Below are 21,927 nucleotides of genomic sequence, written 5' to 3' on the forward strand. Positions count from 1 at the left end.
ATAAATATTTGCAGAGTGACAGTTGGTGTTTTATTTTTCTAATGAACCGAATTTGAAAAGAAACCATGCTGTGAGGTTAATGTGCAAGATGACAGCTTTAATGTGAGGGTACTTGGATATATATCAGGGAAGCATATAGGAATAACAGCTCCTTTTATAAACGGTAAACAAAAACAACATGATCATAAATAACAAACATTAAATTAAATAATATTGGAAAACCAATAATATGTTGACTGTCATGTTTAGTTTTATGCAAAATTTTTCAGGAAAAAACGGGGACTTGTAAGTTGCCACTCCTTGCAGAATCTTTTAAATTTATTTATTTTATATATATATATATATATATATATATATATATATATTTATTTATGTAAGTGAGCAGGAAACAAGTCCAATCCAAGCACATAGCTGAGTAATTGAGGTTTAAGTGGCTCTCTGGAAATCCTAGGATCTGACCTCACACCCTCGCCATCATTATCTTGGAAGCATGTAGAATTGTACCTGTGGAGCTCTCACCACATCAAGAGCAGATTTTTTGTAACACTTTATTTGCTGAATCGAGATAAAGGTAAGAGAGGAGAGGTATGGAGAGCTCCTTGTGGTGAATTTGCTATCCATCATTCCCTATCCGTGATGATATCTGATCCATTTTTTCATAACTTTATTATCTTGCTATTAGGTCAGTTATCTGAGCTGTTATCTTAGCACATATTAGAAGACATAATTACGTTAGGTAGCAAAGCAGAGGCATCATAACCGTAATCAGTTTCAGATACATATTATCCGATTAGGTGAAATTAGAAATTATTGGAAAAGTTAGTCTGCATCCATTCAAATCCACCCTGGCTTCATAATGGCAGAGCTGTAGTGTCATGAACATTTACATACACAGCTTTATCCTTGCTCATTCTCAAACAAAAAGTCCCTTTGTCTCGGGTCACGTCTTCAATATCCTCAAGTGAAACACAGCTCGATGTGTCTCAGGTCACTTGATTGATTCGGCCAGTCAGGAATCTTTCACTTCCTCTACCTAAAAACCTTTCTAGTCGTTTTGGCGGTGTGTCCAGACGAAAGATGAATTGCTGTCCATCGTTTGAACAGATCTTGGTGGTTAAAAATCTTTCTGTACACTTCAAAAATTCATCCTGCAGCCGTCATCCTCGGTCAACGTCAATACAGAGCCGAGCCTCCGGCGTTTCGGGGAAATGAGATGTTATGGATGTTTCGGATATTTCACGCATTAACACTTTGCTATAGAATTATGGGCTTTAATTCTCATGTAATTCTCACGTGTAATCTGTAAAACATTAAACATAAAAGAATTTCGAGAGTTGAACTGTTAACTAGCATCTAGCAAACCCTTGAGGATGCCCATCGTGTATACTGCAGTCCGTTTCTAAACCTGATTTGAGTGTCAACAATCAGTTCTGGGAATTAAAGGAATTTCTGCAGCAGTATGGGCAGGGGGTGGGAGCGGCTTGGGGTTAGTCAGCGATGCCTGATTAACTGTCCAAACAACTCCAAATGGAAAACTGAATGAGTTTCTGACATGCCAGGAATTTAATTGCCTGGCATGCAATGTAGGCATGAGTTTTTTGTTTGTTTGTTTTGTGATCTAACCTGGCCCTGGTGTTTCACTCTGTTAGATTCACCAAGGCTTTCCTGACTTTTAACTATTGTTCATTTTCAGTAGACAGACCTGTCCGTAGGTGTCATGCTTTGCATTCAGCATGAGGGTGTAAATTGTAGACCTAGGGTTAGGCTTATTGTCTCTCTGGTTTATGCTGACCTGTATGTTAGGCATCTTGTTGTAAACTCTCTGTGGCACATTTACTCTTGCAAAAAAAGTTTTTTGCAATTCTTGTTCATCAGGTACTTTTGATGGAGCCGAAGACACATGCAGATACTAGTAAACAGCTTTAATGTCACGAGTCATGGTTAGAAGCAGGCACTGGTAGTGAGTGGAAAAACAAACCAGGAAATCAAACAATAAAAGCAGGCTTGGTGTGGTCAGATGTACACTTTACAGTGTTGTGAATGAGCTCAGTGACTGTGAGCAGGACAGCGAGTGTGTGTTCTGGGGACTATGTGTGTGTGAGAGTGTGTGTGTGTATGCTTCAGTGTCTGCTGGAAGGTGGAGATTGTGAACTGCAGTAACCTGACATACGGTTATCTCTGAAATCAGACAACTTGTTTACGCAAATTTTTTATTACAAGACTAAAAACGTATTTAAATAAGAGACGCTAGACACAACGTGCTTAAACAACATGTCTGAGACGAGACTAAACACGTTGTCTGAGATGACACAGCTTGCTTTAACAACTTGTCTAGACAAAAATAATTAAATTGTTAAAAACTTATCTAAGACAAACAGCTTGTTTAAACAGCTTCTCTAACATGAGACTGAAAACATATTTAAACCACTTGCCTACAGTTAGACTAGACAACTTGTTTAAACAACTGGTCTAAGACGAGAATGAATAAATGTTTTTTAATTTAAAAAACCTTATCAAATGCAAGATTAAACAACTTGTAAACGGGTTTAAACGACTTGTCTAAGACGAGACTAATGAAATTGTTCAAACATGTCAAGATGAGAGTAAACAACTTCTTTAAACATGTCTATGACGAGACCTTGTAAATTTATACAGCAATAAAATTTTTTAAAGACAAGAATGAACAGCTTGTTTAAGCAGCTTCTCTAACATCAGACTTAACATATTTAAATTACTTGTCTAGAATTCGACTAAACAACTTGTTCAAACATTTTATGTTAGACGACTGATGGTCTAAAGAACGTGTTTAAACAACAACCGTTTCATGTTCTCTATATGTCCATGTTATTTGTAAGCGTGAGAATAATAAAAATGTTGATTTGTGTATCTTTAACAGTAGACCAGTCTGTTCTGAGCCCTGCATGGATTCCTCAGCCTCATGCTGACCTGCTTTTACTGCTTTGGCTCTTGTTCGGTTCTCGTGTGAAGAGGTGACAAACAACCTCGAAATGCAGGAGCCATATCTACATCTAAATCCTACTACTGCTGCTTTCATTAGCTCCCTTGTGCATGAATTAATGATGCAATAACAAACAGCTGGCAAAGAAACAACCGAGTGGCCAAATGCCCAATTAGTTCTAGTCATGAAAACTGGAAGTGATGTGTATGTTACTGCCAAAGGTTAGTCGTTTGCTGTTAATACACCACTGCACAAACAAGTAGAAGCCGTACCTGAGCGTTTGCTCATGATGCTGAATCAATTCTCAGCATAATTGAAAAAAAAAAAAACTGTTTGCAGCCATTCTGTTTGTCACATATTTAGGAATATAGACTAATATCTTATAGGAGCTCTTTTGAAAGACAAACCCTTCAGTCCACTGGGTGATCTTTTACTAGTTCATTACAACACAGTTTGTGAGTTTCGAAGAATCTTTCCTTTCTGCATTTCTTCCTGTTTTCTTGCTCGTGGCAAAGAGAAAAACAAATTCAACACCACGCTGAGTTCTTTCCCAAGCGCACACTTTGTGTCCTTGATCATAAATTGTCATCACAGATGTTACAACACCAACATGCTTTATTTCCCCTATCCTCCTCCTCCTCCTCCTCCTCATAGTCTCTCACGTTTTGTCGACATTTTATGCTTAACGAGACGTCACCGAGATCAAACTTCAAGAACCGTCCCATCCGTGCCATGGAGGAAAGCTGAATATTCATAAAATCTTTCTTCCTTCTTGTTTTTCAGCCGTGTTTGATGTGTAAAGACCAGAGCTGGATTGAGTTGCGTGCGATTAGCCGTCAGCTGCAGCTCATGCTCCTTTTATGAAGCTTCGCAGGACCAGACGAGGTCTCGCCAGAATCCAAGACTTCTGGGCTTCGTGTTGGGCCGTAATGAAGCTTCTGAGAGGCTTTGAGGAATCTCGGTTGATTGTCTCGGTGTCTCGAAGTTTGGTTGTTGTTGTTGTTGTTGTTTTTTTATATCTTTGTATTAGAAGTTGTTGATCTGTTGTAAGGATATAACTGAAGATGAATTCATTTTGCAGAAATAAAGATGAACGCTGCAGTGTTTATTTAGTTAAAAAACTATCGGTGTGCAGCAGAGACGTCATGCAAGCCGGACGTTTTTCAGAAGTGATGCTCACATGACAGGAAAGGACAGCTTCATAGCAGAAGAAGTCATAAATAAATGAAAAGCCTAGTTGAAGCCACTTGCTTTTTGTATCTGGAGATACACAGACACCAGAGTTGAAGGACTAAGCGGATAAAGATAGAGTGGCTTTGTGCTGCGTTGTGTTTTGAGACCTGTGTGTTGTATATGGTGTTACGATTTGTCAGTTTTCTTGTAAGAGCTTTTAGACCTTTCTTTAAGAGAAATGAAGCAAAAAAATCTAAATGATCTGTAGTGTCTTTCTAGAAATGTGTAGAAAACACCGGAAATGGATCAGATTGGGGAAAGATATAATCTACACAACAGCTGCTTCTATATATATGTGTGTGTGTGGAGTATGTGTACATAACTGTGTGTGGGTACACGTGTGTGTGAGTGGTGTGTGTGTGCGCACATGTGAGTGGTGTGTGCGGGAGTGCACGTGTGTGTTTGTGTGCATGTGTGTATGAATGGTGTGCATATGTGTACAAGTCAGTAAGTGTGGATGTGTATGTGTGTGTGAGTGCATATGTGAGTGTGTGTGTGCATGTGTGAGTATTTCAGAATTTCACTCTCGCTTGTATTCCACAGCATGATGGCGTGTTTTGGAAATGACAAATTGCTCCATTTTATCTGGTCCTGTCTTTGATGCTTTGACTCCTCAGCCTGTGTAATCGTGCCATTAGCCGTTCTTTGTACTCATGCAGCAGGATTTAATGGCTGCCAAATAGCGTTGAATGGTCCGTTTAAAACGCTCTGTTTCTCTGATCCTGCTTCATTGTGCCTTCGGTACCTTCGTTTGTTTCACTGAACAGTTTTTAAGTTAAAATTAAGAAGGTTTGTTTTTTAGTTGAGTTTAAAAGTTAAGCTAATCAAAATAACATAAACACTGCCATGGCTTAGATGTGGCAGAATTTTTTTTTTTTTTACCTCTTTTGAAATTTTCTTCCAATTAACAAAACAATAAAATTAATTATTCTATTTTTGCCAAGAAAAAGATGTCCTTATTTCTGTTTGTAAAGCTTTGTATAAATGCACATTTCTCTCCACGTTTTTTTGTCTTTATGTGAGCACTGATTAATTTAGCACAGAATTCATCCTTCTGTTAGCCTTACAAAATAAAATCTATTCAAAGATGTGTTTTTGCCCTGAAATATATTTAAAGAATAATTGCTATGCTAAAGACATATAAGGAGATTTGAAGTTGTTTTATCCATATTATACTTTGTGTTGTTTTACATACAGGAAGTTAGAGGTAGTTTTTCAGCGTATAGGATGCTATCATACAACAGCTTTCCAGAAAGAGCAGAAAAACTCTTGAGGCGACGTACGAACTTATTTTAGCAAGGAGTGCTGCCAACTAAAAGAGGACATATGCATGCACTTGCAGGAAAACAAACAAACTTGAGTAAAAAAAAAAAAAAAGACCTTCTCCAACACACACAAAACCCATTTCCTCTCAGTAAACCAACACATCTACCATATCATGAATTACAATTAGCGTTGAATATCTGCAGGAGAGCTGAAATCCACACAATCACAATAGAAGAGGCACTGTTGTGGGGATGTGGGGGTGGGGGTGTGGGTGTGGGGATGTGGGTGTGGGGATGTGGGGGTGGGGGGGTGGGGATGTGGGGATGTGGGTGTGGGGGGGTGGGGGTGTGGGGATGTGGGGGTGTGGGGATGTGGGGATGTGGGGGTGGGGGGTGGGGGTGTGGGGATGTGGGGGTGTGGGATGTGGGAATTTATCCACCTCACTCACAATAAACACAAAACACTCTTCCATTTGACTTTTACTGAAACAGGATGTGCAGAAATGTGTTTTTATGTGCATGTATTTCCTCCACGTTCTGACCTGATCGTATTTATTAAACTGAGTGTGAACTGAAACAGATCCCTTCAAATGATCAGATCAATGAGTCTTACATTAACTGTTAATAACCAGTTATTACTTCATTAACAGACTGGCTCTTTACTTCTTTCCTTCCTTTTATAGTTACTTTCCGCTTCTCTTCCTTCTATCTTTCTTATTATTTCTGTTTCCTCTTTTATTTTCTTCCTTCCTTCCTTCCTTCCTTCCTTCCTTCTTTCCTTCCTTCCTTCCTTCCTTTTTTCCTTCTCTTTACCTGTTTTATATTATTTACTTTATTCTTTTCTGTTACTCCTTTTGTCCCTTTATATCTCTTTCTTTCCATCCATCCACGTTTCCCTTTGCTTCCATGCATTTCTTCATCTACTTTCTTCCATCCTTATTTCCATGCTTTGTTTATCCTTTCCTTTGTTTCTTTTGCTTTCCTTCCTTCCTTCCTTCCTTCCTTTCTTCCCTACCTTCCTCTCTCATTCATTCTAACACATTGTTTACTTCCAAGATTTCATATGATTTGAATTTGGCTAAATAAATGAATGAATTGTTTATTATTGCTGTTGTAAAGCCCTTTTGAGTTGAAGACAGCAATTTCTAGCTGGCTAACAACAATCAGTAGACGTAGCTTAGCGCCACCGGGCAGCAAGGTGTTCGCTACAGTAATAACTCCACCAATAATAACTCACCTAATTAAACACCTAAACTGATAAGCCATGAATTTTGTCTGGTGAATGTCCAACATATAAACTGCCTGAATGATTGTGAATTTAAGTACACTTATTATATTAATTGGCAGCAGAGTAGCAGGATGCCTTTAGCCTCCAGATCGTGTTATATAGAATAAATTAAACACTCGCCTTGACAGCTAGACCTGGTCATTTCTGATGGTGTGTGGATCTTAAAGTGGTGGTTTCTGAGGCAGCAAGTGATGTCAAGTGGACTCCCGGTCACCCAGGAGACTACACCGCTGCTGCTCGTGTGGAATTCTCAGTCAGTTCCACACAGCGCATCGTTCATGCTAGTGCATCACTCGGACTCACACGATGCAGGGAACAGATATCACGGCAGCATTATACAACTCCGATCAAAACATTTCCATAAGGGCGTATGCTCCTGTTTTATTATTCACACTTCGCCTCACGAGACCCGGTGCTTGAGACACGAGTCTCTCGGCCTTCCACCCAACGCACATCGCATTTCCATGTGTCTTTAGACTAACGCGGTGTGAGACGGGGATCAGAGCAGGCTGCTGCCGACTGCTGCATACAGACCAGCAGGAAATACCAGGATTACGCTAGAGCCCCAGGCAATGACGAGGCCACCCCCCAGGTAGCTTTAGCCTGCTTTTAAATGGAGCTGAGAAAAAATGAGCTGCGAGGGTTTTATTTCCTCCAGATTCACACTTTTCTATTAACTTTAGGAAACTATAGGTTACTAGTGTTTACACAGGAAGCTGTAGATCACCTTTGTATTAGGCTAGGATAGTATTTTTTTTCCTAAAGGAAAATCTGAAGTAAAGAGAAGACACAAGGGACGTGCTGTTTTATAAAAATAAACCACGAGCAGTGGCAGTGTAGTGCTGATTATTTTTGTAATAAAAGTCCATGTACAGAATTAACCTCAGATTTTGCAGAGCTTGGATATCAGATATAAGCAAATGAAGATGTTTTGTTCACATTTTCTTTAACAAATGAATTTCTTACTTGAAATGTTACATAGTTTAATGCTACCCTGTTTAAAGAATATGGTACAAGGTGTGGAGGGCGTGGCAGGTGGGTGTGCTCAGACTGTAACAGTGGGGGGACTTAAGAGTGGGGAGGTTCTACATCAGTGGGGAGTTTCACCTGGGTGAAATTCTTCTGTTTTCTATATAACCAATGTCCTTACTTCTCTCTCTCTCCCTCTCTCTCTCTCTCTCTCTCTCTCTCTCCCTGTCTCACTTCCTCCCTCTTCCTCTCCCTCTTCCTCTTCCTCTTCCTCTTCCTCTTCCTCTTCCTCTTCCTCTCCCTCCTTCTTCCTCTCCCTCCCTCCCTCCCTCTTCCTCTCCCTCTCCCTCTCCCTCTCTCCCTCTCCCTCTCCCTCTCCCTCTCCCTCTCCCTCTCCCTCTCCCTCTCCCTCTCCCTCTCTCCCTCCCTCCCTCTTCCTCTCCCTCTCTCCCTCTCTCCCTCCCTCTTCCTCTCCCTCCCTCTTCCTCTCCCTCTCTCCCTCCCTCTTCCTCTCCCTCTCTCTCTCTCCCTCCCTCCCTCTTCCTCTCCCTCTTCCTCTCCCTCTCTCTCTCCCCCTCCCTCCCTCCCTCCCTCCCTCTCCCTCTCCCTCTCTCTCTCTCTCTCTCTCCCTCCCTCTCTCTCCCTCTCTCTCCCTCTTCCTCTTCCTCTCTCCCTCTCTCCCTCTCTCTCTCTCTCTCTCTCTCTCTCTCTCTCTCCTCTCTCTCCCTCTTCCTCTCTCTCTCTCCCTCCCTCCCTCTTCCTCTCCCTCTTCCTCTCCCTCTCTCTCTCCCCCTCCCTCCCTCCCTCTCCCTCTCCCTCTCTCTCTCTCTCTCTCTCTCTCCCTCCCTCTCTCCCCCTCTCTCTCCCTCTTCCTCTCCCTCTCTCCCTCTCTCCCTCCCTCTTCCTCTCCCTCCCTCTTCCTCTCCCTCTCTCCCTCCCTCTTCCTCTCCCTCTCTCTCTCTCCCTCCCTCCCTCTTCCTCTCCCTCTTCCTCTCCCTCTCTCTCTCCCCCTCCCTCCCTCCCTCCCTCCCTCTCCCTCTCCCTCTCTCTCTCTCCCTCTCCCTCTCTCTCTCTCTCTCTCTCTCTCCCTCCCTCTCTCTCCCTCTTCCTCTTCCTCTCTCCCTCTCTCTCTCTCTCTCTCTCTCTCTCTCTCTGTGTCTAATGACACACAGTATTTTTTCCATACATTTTTGTTTCTCCTGCAATATTCTGTCCAGTCCATTAAAATACACTTCCACATCTGGACCACGATCCTCCAGTTAATAAACGCCGCTCTACTTTCTGTATCATGAAATATGATAATGGCTCGTGTATTCTTAGAATATCTCATGAACTTCCAGACATAATGCCGAGGCATGCAGGGAGTGTAAATGAGCATACAGCAGTATAAGATCTTTTATTTGGTGGATCTCTGTGTGGCAGTGGAAGTTCACTGGAACGAACATCAGGCAAATAAAAATCTCCTCCATTTGTAGTGGCTGTAATAAGTGGTGTGTGTGCTAGAGCTGTCTAACAGAGTTCCAGGCTCATAGGCTGCATTTGGTCAGCATGTTGTTGCTAAGGTAACCTGTTGAGGCACAGCAAAAACGTCCACCTGCATCTGTACTGCAGGACTTCTGCAGCTTATTCACTTCATTCCTCTCTCTCTCTCTCTCTCTCTCTCTCTCTCTCTATCCATCTCCTATCTCCTCTCTCTCTCTTTCTCTTTATTGTAATACTATCTCAGTAAAGCTGATTTCTCAGTGCAGGATGAACTCCTCTGATCAGGGGCAGTCGTACAGAGCAGCTCTTTCCGAACTGGAGCATGAATATTACTTAGACTAACAGCCAGTTAGGAAAATGCTGCATAATCTCTTAAGGACACGGAGGTACCCTTAATTACATTTTAGCTGAAATTGGGGTTAATTAGTGCCTCAGGTTTCTATTCTTTTTTTTTTAAAACTGCATAAAGATAACACATGTATGCGCTTTCTCAAAGCTCCATTATCTCATTTTTTCCCTCTTTATAATGGAACTGTTGCTAGTATGAGCATGAAGCCAGAAAATTTGGTCTGCCAAGTAATCAGCGAGTCTTAATTCTGCATTCAAATGTTGGTCAGGGGCAGTGTCCAATCTGCACGTCCCTGCAGGACGATCTGGAGTTTTCTGGAGTTTTGCTAAATCGCATGTCTGCTTGTATAACATCGTTGCGGTTAAATGCTGCGCTGCAGGGCTTTACACACACCTGATGAAGCACTAAGCGTGTGAAATGCCGATTGTGCAATGCAATGAGGTGCGATGACGATCGATTACAGTTGATATAAAACGTCTACACGCCTCTGCTCAAGTAGGGTTTTGAATTAAACCAAGATCAGTCATGTCGGATCTGTTTCCATTTTTGCACAACCAACAAAAACAAATAGAAACCTTTTAGGCCAAAAAAAGTACAAGAACATGGTTGCAGACGTTTGCACACCCCTTAGCTAATACATTGTTGAAGTACTTTTTGCTTGCAGTACACCGCTCAGTCTGGTCTTTTTCACTACCAGCTTCTGGATTTGCCAATTTTACCCACTCTTCCTTCATACCTATCAAATTACAAGAGGATCTCCTGTGCACAGCCCTCTTCAAATCACTCCGCAGGTGTTTAATAGCATTTAGAGTAAAGTTCCAAAATTTTTCTAAAGCTGCTACCTTGTTGGCTTGGATTTGTACTTTGGGTCTTCATTATGCTGGAAGGTAAAATCTTCAATCTATCAGAGGTGTCCAGGTTCTGTCCCAAAATAAATAGATATTTGAAGCTATATATCCCCAGTCCCGGTGGAAAAGAAGCAGCCACGGAGCTTCATGCTGCCAACACCGTGCTTCACTTTGGGTGTTTTGGTTGCTGTCTTGTTTTTACACCAAACATATCTTTTAGAATTATTCCCATCAAGTTTTACCCAGCTCTCCTCAGATTATAACACATTTTGCCAGATGGTTTTGGGGGATTTAGGCAAGTGTGGTTGTTGTTGTTTTGTTTTTTTTTTGTTTTTTTCTGAAGAAGTTCTAACCTCTAGTCATCCTGCATTATTTTCAGACGTGAAGAATACAAGAGATTGCTATCGCATGCAGGGAGTGACCACTACTTCCCAGATATCCCTGCAGCTCCTTCAGGGTTACCCCCAGCCTCCATGATAGGTTTTCATTGAATTTTGTCTGCTGCTGTATTACATTAAAGGTGGAAATGCAGCAGAGCTGATGTGATTTATTTTGGTTTTAATGAATCAGGGGTGTGTAGAATTTATAACTGCTGTATATGATTTTATTGTGATTGTTCAACACATTAAATGTAAAGTGAAATGCCTTTATGTCTTTTAGTTTTAGATTAAAAACAGGGGTTGTGCAAACTACAGAATTTATACTTAAGTATAGATTATGTATTAAAATTCTTCCTCGGTTAAAAAAAGTGGAGGTATCCAGACACAAATGGACTGAAGACAGTTACGACTTTTGAATTTACTGCAATATTAAAAAGTTAGAAATGTTTTTAATTGATGAAATCTTGTTTAAAGTAGATTATTACTTCTGCATATAAAACTGATGATTTCTGACAATTATGCAAGTTACTCAGTGCTAATGATGCTAGAAGAAAAAACTATTAAAAAGGAGTAAAATCTTGTAAAATCTAGCCTTTTAATGTAAGCAGCTCAACTTACAGTCCCTTTAAAATGTAAAAAATGTTTTCATTTTACATTTTAAATGAGTCGGTGTTTACTCCAGCATAATGAAACCTTTCACTCTGCTAGTGCCAGGAGCACTTATCCTCAAGTTCCACACCACAGGCTGGTGGCTGGTGGATATTCAGACACACACTGATAGCTGTAGCACTAACTACATTGTGTAGCATGAGAAGGTCACTGCAGATGATGAATTCTTAATAATGGTGACCTGGAATGCTAAACTGAGTTCATTCCATGTGACTGATGTATAGCATAGAAGACACTGCTGGGGATGACCCACATGGACAGATTAGAGACACATACAGTAGGATCACTGTGGACAGCACCATTTAGACACCATGGAGATGGCTTTAGGACTGCAATTGCCATGAACAGATTTGCTCTCAAGTCAGTGAGCAGCTTCAACATGACAAGCTTCAATTAAAGCTAGAGTCAATTTCCTGGTGATACGATTGCACTTTTTGGCCAATATAGTACACAGTTATAGAAGGGAAATGATTTATACTCCCACTGTTTTTCCTCGTCACCTCTGGCTCGCTCATTAGGGATACATTTAAAATGTATAATATATATCCTAAATTTATTGATTTCTGTAAAGCTAGTTTGTTAAAAGCATTATACAAACCAAAATGAACTGAGACCATAGAGATTTGTATTGAGAACTTTGAATAAAAAATAAATAAAAATGCAGGAGTAGTTTTTCAGCCTAATTAAATATGAATAAAATTATTTAATTTCATTAATACAAAAGTAAAGTATAAATGTGCAGAAAAGAATACTCACATATAGTGTAAAATATTAAGTATACCTCTACCTCTATTTAAGAACATCAGCTGCTTATTATTTTGACTTTATTTATTATTTTTATACATTTTTTTTTATTGTTTTGAAACATTGCATTTATTCATGCAAATGGAGCTGCTTTATATTATATACATACATTTTTAAATTATTAAACAAACCAAAAATCTAATATTTGAATGAGATTAGAAATAGAAAACTGTTTTTAACTGTTTATGAATATATTAATATATAATTTATTATATATTAATATATATAATAGTATACATATTATAGTATAGTATAGTATATAGTATATATTGTTTTGCTGGAAAAAAAACACCTCAAACAATTGAGCAGGTTCTGAGAAATGACGAAGCCCTGTGTGATATAAAGCTCTGATCTTGGAGACCCCTTCCTAAATGTTAAAAACAGACATCACAAGCATCTGTGGGAAATAATTTTACCACACATCGCTATAGGAAATGTAGTGTTCTTAAAACAAGTCCATTCATGTAAACTTTGCCCTGCTGATTGAACTATTTTTAGTGATGTTAGAGAAAATTCACACTCAACACTAGAGTTTTAATACCTTTTTGGGTTCCTTCTCTGTAACCTGTATTTATTCAGACTGAAGAAGTGTATTGCCTTCTGCTCTGAGAATGAGTGATGGTGTTGATCTGGTTTCAGCTCAGACTGTACTATCCACACCGAATGTCCTGTCATGACGCAGCTCCTCTGTTAGTTCTATGTTATTCCAAGCATATGGTTTTATCTCTGTCACTTGAATTCAAATATCCAGGTAGAAACAAATATTTTCAGCAGAGAAAAATATTTAGTGTTTGACTCGTTCATTTACGTACTGAAACTCTATAAACATTTTAATTACTGTTCCTAAAACATTAATTACTGTTACAAGCAGATAATCTCACAAAATAATCACACTTTATTTTGGTTCTTAACAAAGTTTAAGAGGGAAGACTGATGAAATGCGTGCGTCAACATTTTTAAAAGTTGCAGGAATCCTCAGCGACTGAGATACACAGAGCGGAAGAATAATCAGCGCTCAACTCCAGCCCACAACAATTTGTTCTCCTGACTGATCCAGTTGTCACAGAGCAATTTGCAGTATACTGGCTTTGCCCTTCTCCAAGCACAACGGTAAGAAAGCCAACAAATTAGCCGGCGTGCCTTCGATTGACCGTAAATGAAGATGGCTATGGGAGCTGGAGCGACTCTGTGGATTTGTGCGTGTTGTTTTTGCAATTTCAGCTGATTAGCAAACTGAGAACCTTACAAACTGTTGATCCTCCTGTCAAGCCCACTGTTGTGAGAAGGAGAACATACCAGAAGCGTCGATACCGCATGCTCCATGCTGACGGACAGCACAAGACTATTGATACCAGCCCCGTTTTATAGCCACTGAGCGTTATTGGCTAAAGACCTTTATGCATTTTGGTGTAATTACAAATTGCAGTTTCTTTCAGAAATCGATACAAAGCACAGCTATTGAGAGGGACACAATCTGTCAAGGCACCCGTACAAATGATTAGCTTCCAACCAAGGAAATTGTGCAGCACCAGGTGGGGAGCATGAACTCGGTGCTCTAAAACCATCAAAATAAGTGCACTTCTATAGCTGTATAGTGGCTAACGTTTTAATCAGCAGGTTCTGCAAAGTGTTAATGAGCATCTAGTGCTGAATGGTGTTTACTAAACTGGAAGGATTTCAGCTAGATATGAAATTTGCTTGTGTTCCAGCGGTCAGAAGTCAGGTCAGGGTGTGAGATTAACTTGCTTTCTTTCTGGTTTATGATTGTGCCACAAATCTGGGCAATGGTACCTCAAATGGTTAAGGCTCAAGGTCACTGATCAGATGGCCAGGGGATTCAAGCCATAGATCTGCCTTTAGTGAGGCCCTCAACCCTCTGCTTACTTCCTAAGCTAGGATATTTCTGAAGAGAAGAATTTCACCCTGCTATTACATACAAGATGTGACACAAACTGCTCCTTCTAAAGATGCAGCATTATTTTTGGCTGTATTGAACCAACAAATGCATTGCTCTTTGGAGAAACGTGCCTGGAAGTGTGTGAGCGATTAAAGTCCAAGCAAGCATGCTGATATTAGAACAATAACAGATGAAGCAGAGGCAAAAATCTCACAATGCTTACCGTTTTTCCTGATATTAGTATTCTTACATAAGTCATTTTTTTTCTTATGCCCTTGCTGTACCATTTGATTGAAAACACTTGCAAGTTTTCAGAGCATCTGAGCCTTTAAAGCTACACATGATTCACATGCTGCCTTTTGAGAGAAAGCTGCTTCTGAGCTCCTTTGCTGTGGATGGGGCGGAGCTTATTTCCGGGCCAGAAAACTTCAAAGCCTTAAATGAAGAAATCGACACCAGATTCGGATAGTGGAATGAATGCATTCCTAGACGCATCCCACCATGACTAGTGCTTCAAGTCTCCAGCCGCTGTAATATGAACTCACCGGTACCTGGTTGCCATGTTTATCAGTTGAAGGCACAACTAGCGTTCAAAAATATATGCATCATATCATATATAGGAAAATAAGGACCTGCTCTAAAGTCTGTCTTCACTTCCATAAGTAATCACTCCATATTTGCATAATTTGCACTTTTCTCAACTTTGTCATGTCACTGGACTTCTGGTCGTCAGCGGTACTGTTGTTGAAGTCGCCAACTCTCACTGAAAATTGAGTTTTTTCTCATTGATAAAACTCTCATTGTAGCTGTGAGTTGCAGTATATGTGAATGCTCCTTCACACTGTTCTTTACGGTCTGCTACGAATCTGACATTAAGACAACCTGATAATCACATCGTTTTATAAACTGAAACCACTGCTGTTGTCCTTCCTCATCTCTGTGTTTATATAATGGAATCTCATAAGCCCACATTGACGCTGTGTCGGTAATCACGCAGCATCAGAGCAGCACGAGAAGGTTATTAATCCGTAAAAAACAAGCGTCGTGCGTCTCTCCGACTCCACTAGCCGCTCGTTGCCAATCTTGATAAATGGTATTCAGAGTGCACTTCATTGAGACAGAAAGGTTGTATGGAAATGATTATACTTCTTCATTTCAGCACACTGACTCCTGTTTAAGCACGTATCAGAGCGCTTTATTTTATAGGAACTTAATTTGTTGCACCACTGAGAACTCATCTGTGCCAAGCAGCAGGAGGCGTCGGGAAAACTGTGCCAGATAGACTCGTGCAAGACTGCAGCTCTGACGTCTCTGCTGGATGCTGGATATCATGTATGTTTTGGACGACTTGATGGCATCGATTTTTAGCCGCATTCACACTCCCGCTGCTCCTGAAAGTAAAGATTGCTCTGTAAGGCACGCTACTTTTCTTTTTCCTAATAAGTTGAATTCTTTTTCTAAAGCTACTCTTCTGGTCTGGTTTGTAAAAGTGTGTATATATAGGAGTGTATACGTATGTGCACAAGTAGTTGTGTGGTGTAAAAAAAATAAAATTAAATTTCATTGATAAAATTCAAAATCATTGACAAACCTCACCTTCATCGTTCCTTTTTCTTAATGAAACCAGCATCCTTTCATCCTTCCTTTATTTCTTCATTCAGTTCCTCTGGGATTTCACAATTTTGCAATTGAAAAATCTAGTGCAAAATCAAGCAAACTATGTGATATTCAGAGGAGCTTGCAGTTTTTCAAAATAAACCCAGAGAAAGCTGGAGAACCCTTGCAGAACTCTAATGACACTGCAGAACCCTGAAGAATCTGGAACAACCCAGAGGAAGCTGAAGAGCCTCGAGAAAGCTGGAGAACCCTGAAAAAACTGGAGAAGCCTGAAGAAGCTTGGGAACCCTGAAGAAATTGCACAACCCTGAGGAAGCTGGGAATCCTGAGGAAGCTGGAGAACTCTAAGGAAATTAGGAAACCCTGAGAAAGCTGCAGAACCCATAAGAAAGCTAGAGAACTCTGGGTACACTGGAGAGCCCTGAGGAATCTGGAGAATCCTGAAGAAACTGGAGAACCCTGATAAATCTGGAGAACCTTAAGGAAACTGGAGAACCCTGAGGAATGTGGGGAACCTGGAGCTGTGAGGCCACGATGGTACCCATTCCACCATCATACTGTCCAACCCCCCATCTGTTGAAATAAACCTGCCAGGGGAATTATTTTATTAATTTAGCTCTAAACATACTTTTGAATTGCACCTTCATTGTTTCCTGCCTATTCCTGGATTTACACACAGTGGGAGCTGGAAACAGAGAAGGATATTCATGGCACCCTTTGTTGTGGTGTTGTGGTAACTGATTGCTTGTACCATCTGTTAGGGACTCGGATTTCTCACATCTTTGTTATTATGGTTAGTTGATTTGTCTGTAGCAGGTATCTTCAGGTGAATGACTAGACGTGGTAGTAAACCAAAAAAAACACACTTTTTTTTTGCCAGATTTAATTTTACGTAATATGATTGTAGTTCCAAGGCTAACATGAAGGGCAGTAAAAATTCCCAGGCCTTTGCAGTTACGTGACTCGTTGCACAACATAAGTCAATTTTTTAAAACAATTCGCTTGGTACATTCTCTAAACATAGTGTTCTTTGCACTACTTCACTCAAAGTACTTGTCTAGGGCTCATTTGACAGTGCTCTTTACCATCTCCAGAACATCAGGAAGTGCTAACGTACAAAAGACAACCATCTGTTCTAGTCAGCATGATGAAGCTCATGCGCACAGGCATCTCTCCCCCTGATAAGACAGCAGATGCTCGCTCTCCTCAGGAAAAAGTTTTCATCCAGCTAATGTTTCCATCACAGATCTGTGCTTTCCTGCTTAGTGCCGGATCTTTCCGTTCCTTCTGTGCGTGTAGCGCTGGGCGGGGATTACTCATCTGGCTGGTTTGATCACATCCGCTGCAAATCAGCACTGAGAATGACATTAATTAAAATCGGGATGATATGCTATGTGCATCTCCATCATTGATACGAAAAGCTCCGTGGAACGCACTATGCTTGGTTTTCTTGCGAGTTTGTTACAGTCATGCTCAGTTTTTTGCTTCCCTTCTTTTACTTAGGCTAATTGCTTGCATATTGTTTCCAGAGTAATGTGTTAATGCGTCTCCAGTCACTGAGTTTTGTTTGTGGTTTGTGGACAGGAAGGCCACACCAGGAAATGACCAGAGCAGGAGTTAAAAAAAAAATTAAAGGTTTGACTTGGTGAGTCCAGCATTGATGGACACAAAAGAAAAAAATTAAACAGCATTGTGTGAAATATTACATTTTTATGTAGGTTTGAGAAACAAAAAGCAATTAGAGCCTGAAAAAAACATAAAACAACAACATTCTGAGAAACTAGAAAAGCTAGAAACTGTGACGTTCGGAACAATTCAAAAGCTACAACTGAGTCTGAGAAACCCAAAGGTGCCCCCTAACAGTCGAACAGTACGAGAACCTACACTGTGTCAGTACGAGAACCTACACTGTGTCAGTACGAGAACCTACACTGTGTCAGTACGAGAACCTACACTGTGTCAGTACGAGAACTCAAATCTTTGAACATTTAGAATCTCTTTTGAATGTATTATTTGCAGCAGATGTAAGTGGGCAGCATTAATTTGTCAGCAGTGAATCTTCTTGACCTCAGACAGTCTGACAAACCCAGAAGCTACAACACTTAAAACAAACCACTTAAATATCTTTATATCTTTACGACTGTTTTTTTGTTCAGTGAAGCAGAACTATGGATTAAATTCTTCTTCTGACAAATCCTTGGGTTCCATGTTGGCCATCTGAGCTCAGATGGTCTACAAAATGCACATGGAAAAGATCTGATAATATTTCAATATTATAGTGTGCCTGGTGAAATGAAATCGGACATGACCTATACAGAGATCAACGTTTACCCAAAATACTGTACCCTGTTTATAAATGAGACCGGTTTACATACCAAGTCTCTCTCTCGCTCTCTCTCCCAGTCTTCTCTGTATAACTTCCTCTGATCCTATCAGACATATCTCATCCCTCTGCTCTTCCAAGTGTGTCTTTAAGCTCCAAATCTTGATGAACAGTACGGGCAGTCCGAGCACCAGACGGAGTCAGAAGAAAGGCTTTGGTGGAATCAGAGTGCAGCTGCTTGATTGAAGACCTGATTCCTTCCTACAAGCTTTTCTCAGAACAGTTGGTGAAAACTTCCCTCAGTCCTGCTAGCACAGAAAAATGTAACGGTCATAATCTGATTTAATTTCATTTCCGATTATAGTTTGAAAAAGTATATAGTTTGAATAGAGAAATTACTAAAAATATTTTTGAATATTGTATATTTTTGATATTAAAAATAATCAGGTGAAATATAGTAAGCTCTGAAGAAGAAATAAAGCTCAAAAGTCGGATGAAATGTCCTGTTTCTACATCCTCCGGCGTTATACTAACTAAGCTCTTATTAATCTTTATCATGTGTTTATTTAACCATTTAAAGTCTGTTAAAAGTGGTATTGACTGCAATGCCGAGCTATCAGGACACCAGACTTCACAAGTGAAGTTATCTCAGGCTCTTTTCACGAAAGAACTTGATCTAATTCTATACGTTTTATTTGAACTCTATGGGTTGCACAGATTGGGACCTCTGGTGTTCAAACACTGTAACTGCATTTCATGCAAAGTTAACAGAATGCTGATGTGTGAATCCACGATGTGCTTCGCTACATTTTTGCAGTAATGCAGTGTGATTAGCTCTTCCTGTGCCACAGGAAGCTTTTGGGAATTGACAGTCTCTGGCTAAGAATCGCCTACTTTCACATTTGACTGATCTTATGAACGTGCATTTACTTAACAATCTTTTCAATCTAGTGACTGTCTCTGGCACTGAAAAGGTGACAGTCTCACAAATGCATGTGTGTGTGTGCGTGTGTGTGTGTGTGTGTGTGTAATACACCTGCCCTTCAGCAATCTTATTACCCTATGAAACAATAATGCTTTTATTGTCATGCTATTACTAGACATTCTATTTTAGCCTTCTATCTAACATCAGGACTAGAAGTAAAGGGTTAATATGCAGCACTGGTAATGGTTTATTATTCTAAAGTATCCTATTCCAGCCTGGGCCACGTGGGTGCTGCCTCATTTTTCAGAAGCATGCACAGCAAACTGCTTACTGGCATTTCCTTATTAGCGACATTAGCATTTCAGACCACTGCATTTTTTTTTAAAGCTAGGCTTCATGAACAAGGACCTGTTCTTAGATCAGCAGTTAATGCACCCGACAGCAGAGAAATTGGATAGGGATCCGTCTTTGGCTGGTTAAATCCCCGTTTATTAAACAGTGCTATGTGAGGCCCACGGGTCCCAGCCCGAGACGAGGCATGGAGGCAGGCAGATAACAAACAGCGCTGCTCTGCTGCCTTTACCCTCTACATTACTCCCACTCCTTCGCACTCTCGCTCTGAGGCAATCGCAGGAACGGAGGTGCGCACCAGAATACAGCGGGGGAGTCGAGGAGATCTCGCACTCCGTTTTTGAAATGTTCTAAACAGTGTTGGTAACGGTTGGTTTGTGTAGGGGGATTATAACTGTGCTTTTTTTTAAGCCTTGTATGGCCTTGTGCTAATTAGCTGAGCTGTTCCAGCTTTACACCAATGAACACACACACACACACACACACAAATTCAGATCCTGTCTTTGGCACCCTGTTATTGCTTTTCGTAAAGGGAAGGTCGAGTCATGGCTCAAATCTCAATCTCTCCATCTCTTCCTCTGAATGTTTTTTTGTTGTTTTTAATGCCCCGTTTCACTCATTGACCTGTATTTCATTTGTTCTGGGTTGCCTTAAATAAATTCTCACTTGATTTTTATCATTTACATCTGATCTCCTCCTGATCGGATTTAGCTCCTCACCCAGTAGTTACTCAGTGGTAGAGTGTACAGTCGAGTACAACTCCACTATATTCATGTCCTTTCATTTGTTCTCTTATTTGTCACACTCAGTTGTCTAAAAAGCTTTCCCCTTAGCGTCCAAATAGGGCTTCATATCTCGTTCATTAACATCATGCAGAGACGGTAAATGTCTAAATCATGCAAAAAGCATTTCCTCCCCTTTTTTGCAGACTTCTTGCCCTTTCGAACCGTTTTATTATGCCGTACTGAATTATTTATGGAGGAGAAAGACACGCAACCAACCAACTGTCAGAGGTGATGATCCAATCAACCGAGTGTCTGCGATTAATGTGCTCTTTTCAGCTTTTCGCTGAGGCTTTATTGTTCTTTTTTCTTCAGTTGCAGTATAAGCACCGGGGCATTGGAAAGATTGGGGGGGGGGCAATTTTCTCTCTGCACTTCACCTTTTTTATTTTGTTTATTGTGTCCAGAGTGAAACGCTTTATCAGTACTCACTGAATCACACACCGGTCCACCGAAAATCAGGGGTCTCGCTCTTCATACACGTGCTGGTTGGAACATCCACAGCTTCAGGGTTGCTTCAGGGTTCCTTCAGGGTTCAATCATCTGCTCATCTTCAGTTTTTTTTTGTACATTTATGGTATTTGGGAGACACCCTTCATCCAGAGCGACATATGTTTCTCTTATTTATACATCTGAGCAGCTGAGGGTTAAGGGTCTTGCCCAAGGGTCCAGAGATTACAGCTTAGCAGTGCTGGGATTTACACTCATGACCTCCTCATCAGTACTTTAAGGTTTTTTCACTGAGCTATCACTAACCCCTTCCACTAACTCGAAGCATTCACCATGCGGGGGTTAAGTTGTTCCAAAAATAATTGAGTCTTCAGTTTCAGTTGATTCTTTAGTGTTTATAATAATGTACAGTATGCCTGTAATTGTGTGTGTGTGTGTGTGTGTGTGTACATCAGATAAGTTGGTTTATTGATTTATTGCAGAGTAATTTTGGCTTGATCGCTGCTAGGTAACAACTATAAATATTTTTTTTTATTCTTTGATAAAACACATTTTTGCTGTAGAATAAAAACTCTTCATGACTTATCAAGAACACCCACGTGTGCCAATAATTTGCCAGAATTTAAACTCATTGCAGTGTGAAACCAGCTGAACCAGATGAAAGAAAAACAATGTCACATCCAGTCAAACCGTGCTGCGGGTTTTTCTGAACCAATGTGTACAAACAGCCTGAACTGGAACTAATAATCAGGACTAACTGGAACTGAACTTGTTAGGTTTGTAATTAATAGTGTGGTGTTCTGATCCATGACTCTTCACAATAATAGATATGGATGGTAATATTTAGTTTTGGCTGAGGTTTGGAAGAGAAAACAGAACAAGAGAGCCACATTATTAGAATCTAGATGATTGTTCTTTCATTTATTCTTAACGGATATGAATTTCTATATTAAAGCAAGGAACAATAGGGATAAATGTTAGGCATAAATAGTAACTTTAAACTTTAGATTTTTTTCTATACTTCTGTAAAGCTGCTTTGAGACAATGTCCATTGTTAACAGAGCTATACAAATAAATTAGATTGACTTGAACAAAGGTACAAGTCTTAGATAACCATTAGCTGCTTGGTTCTGTGCACTGGAAAATCTCAGTGTAATTGATGTATTTGCAATGCTAATAATACTCTCTGGAAAGATCCTTGAATTCATTCTGTTGTCATAGTTTCCATGTGTGCTATATGGAAAAAAGTCTGTAGACTCCTGACGTTGACACTCTTGGCACTCCCCCTGCTTCCTTCTGCTGTTCGTCCACTTTTCTGGAAGGCTTTCTACTTTCT

The 21,927-nt window shown here is 40.3% G+C and overlaps 1 protein-coding gene across 6 annotated transcripts in view; it reads left to right on the plus strand.

Annotated features, from left to right (window-relative positions):
- Positions 1-21,927, plus strand: part of immp2l (inner mitochondrial membrane peptidase subunit 2) — a 106,405-nt gene that overhangs the window by 14,370 nt on the left and 70,108 nt on the right. The window contains exon 4 of one of the 6 annotated variants that reach the window (XM_058396956.1): positions 10,773-11,971. The exons of 3 other annotated variants lie outside the window; for them this stretch is intronic. In XM_058396956.1, the coding sequence (XP_058252939.1) occupies positions 10,773-10,884 (112 nt within the window). In that variant the 3' untranslated portion in view covers positions 10,885-11,971. Of the gene's footprint in view, positions 1-3,742; positions 5,208-10,772; positions 11,972-21,927 lie in introns of those variants that run through there. 2 more of the 6 variants (XM_058396957.1, XM_058396959.1) reach the window with 2 other exon arrangements.

The sequence above is a fragment of the Hemibagrus wyckioides genome, linkage group LG08 (genome assembly GCF_019097595.1).
Source record: "Hemibagrus wyckioides isolate EC202008001 linkage group LG08, SWU_Hwy_1.0, whole genome shotgun sequence".
Classification (NCBI taxonomy): Eukaryota; Metazoa; Chordata; class Actinopteri; order Siluriformes; family Bagridae; genus Hemibagrus; species Hemibagrus wyckioides.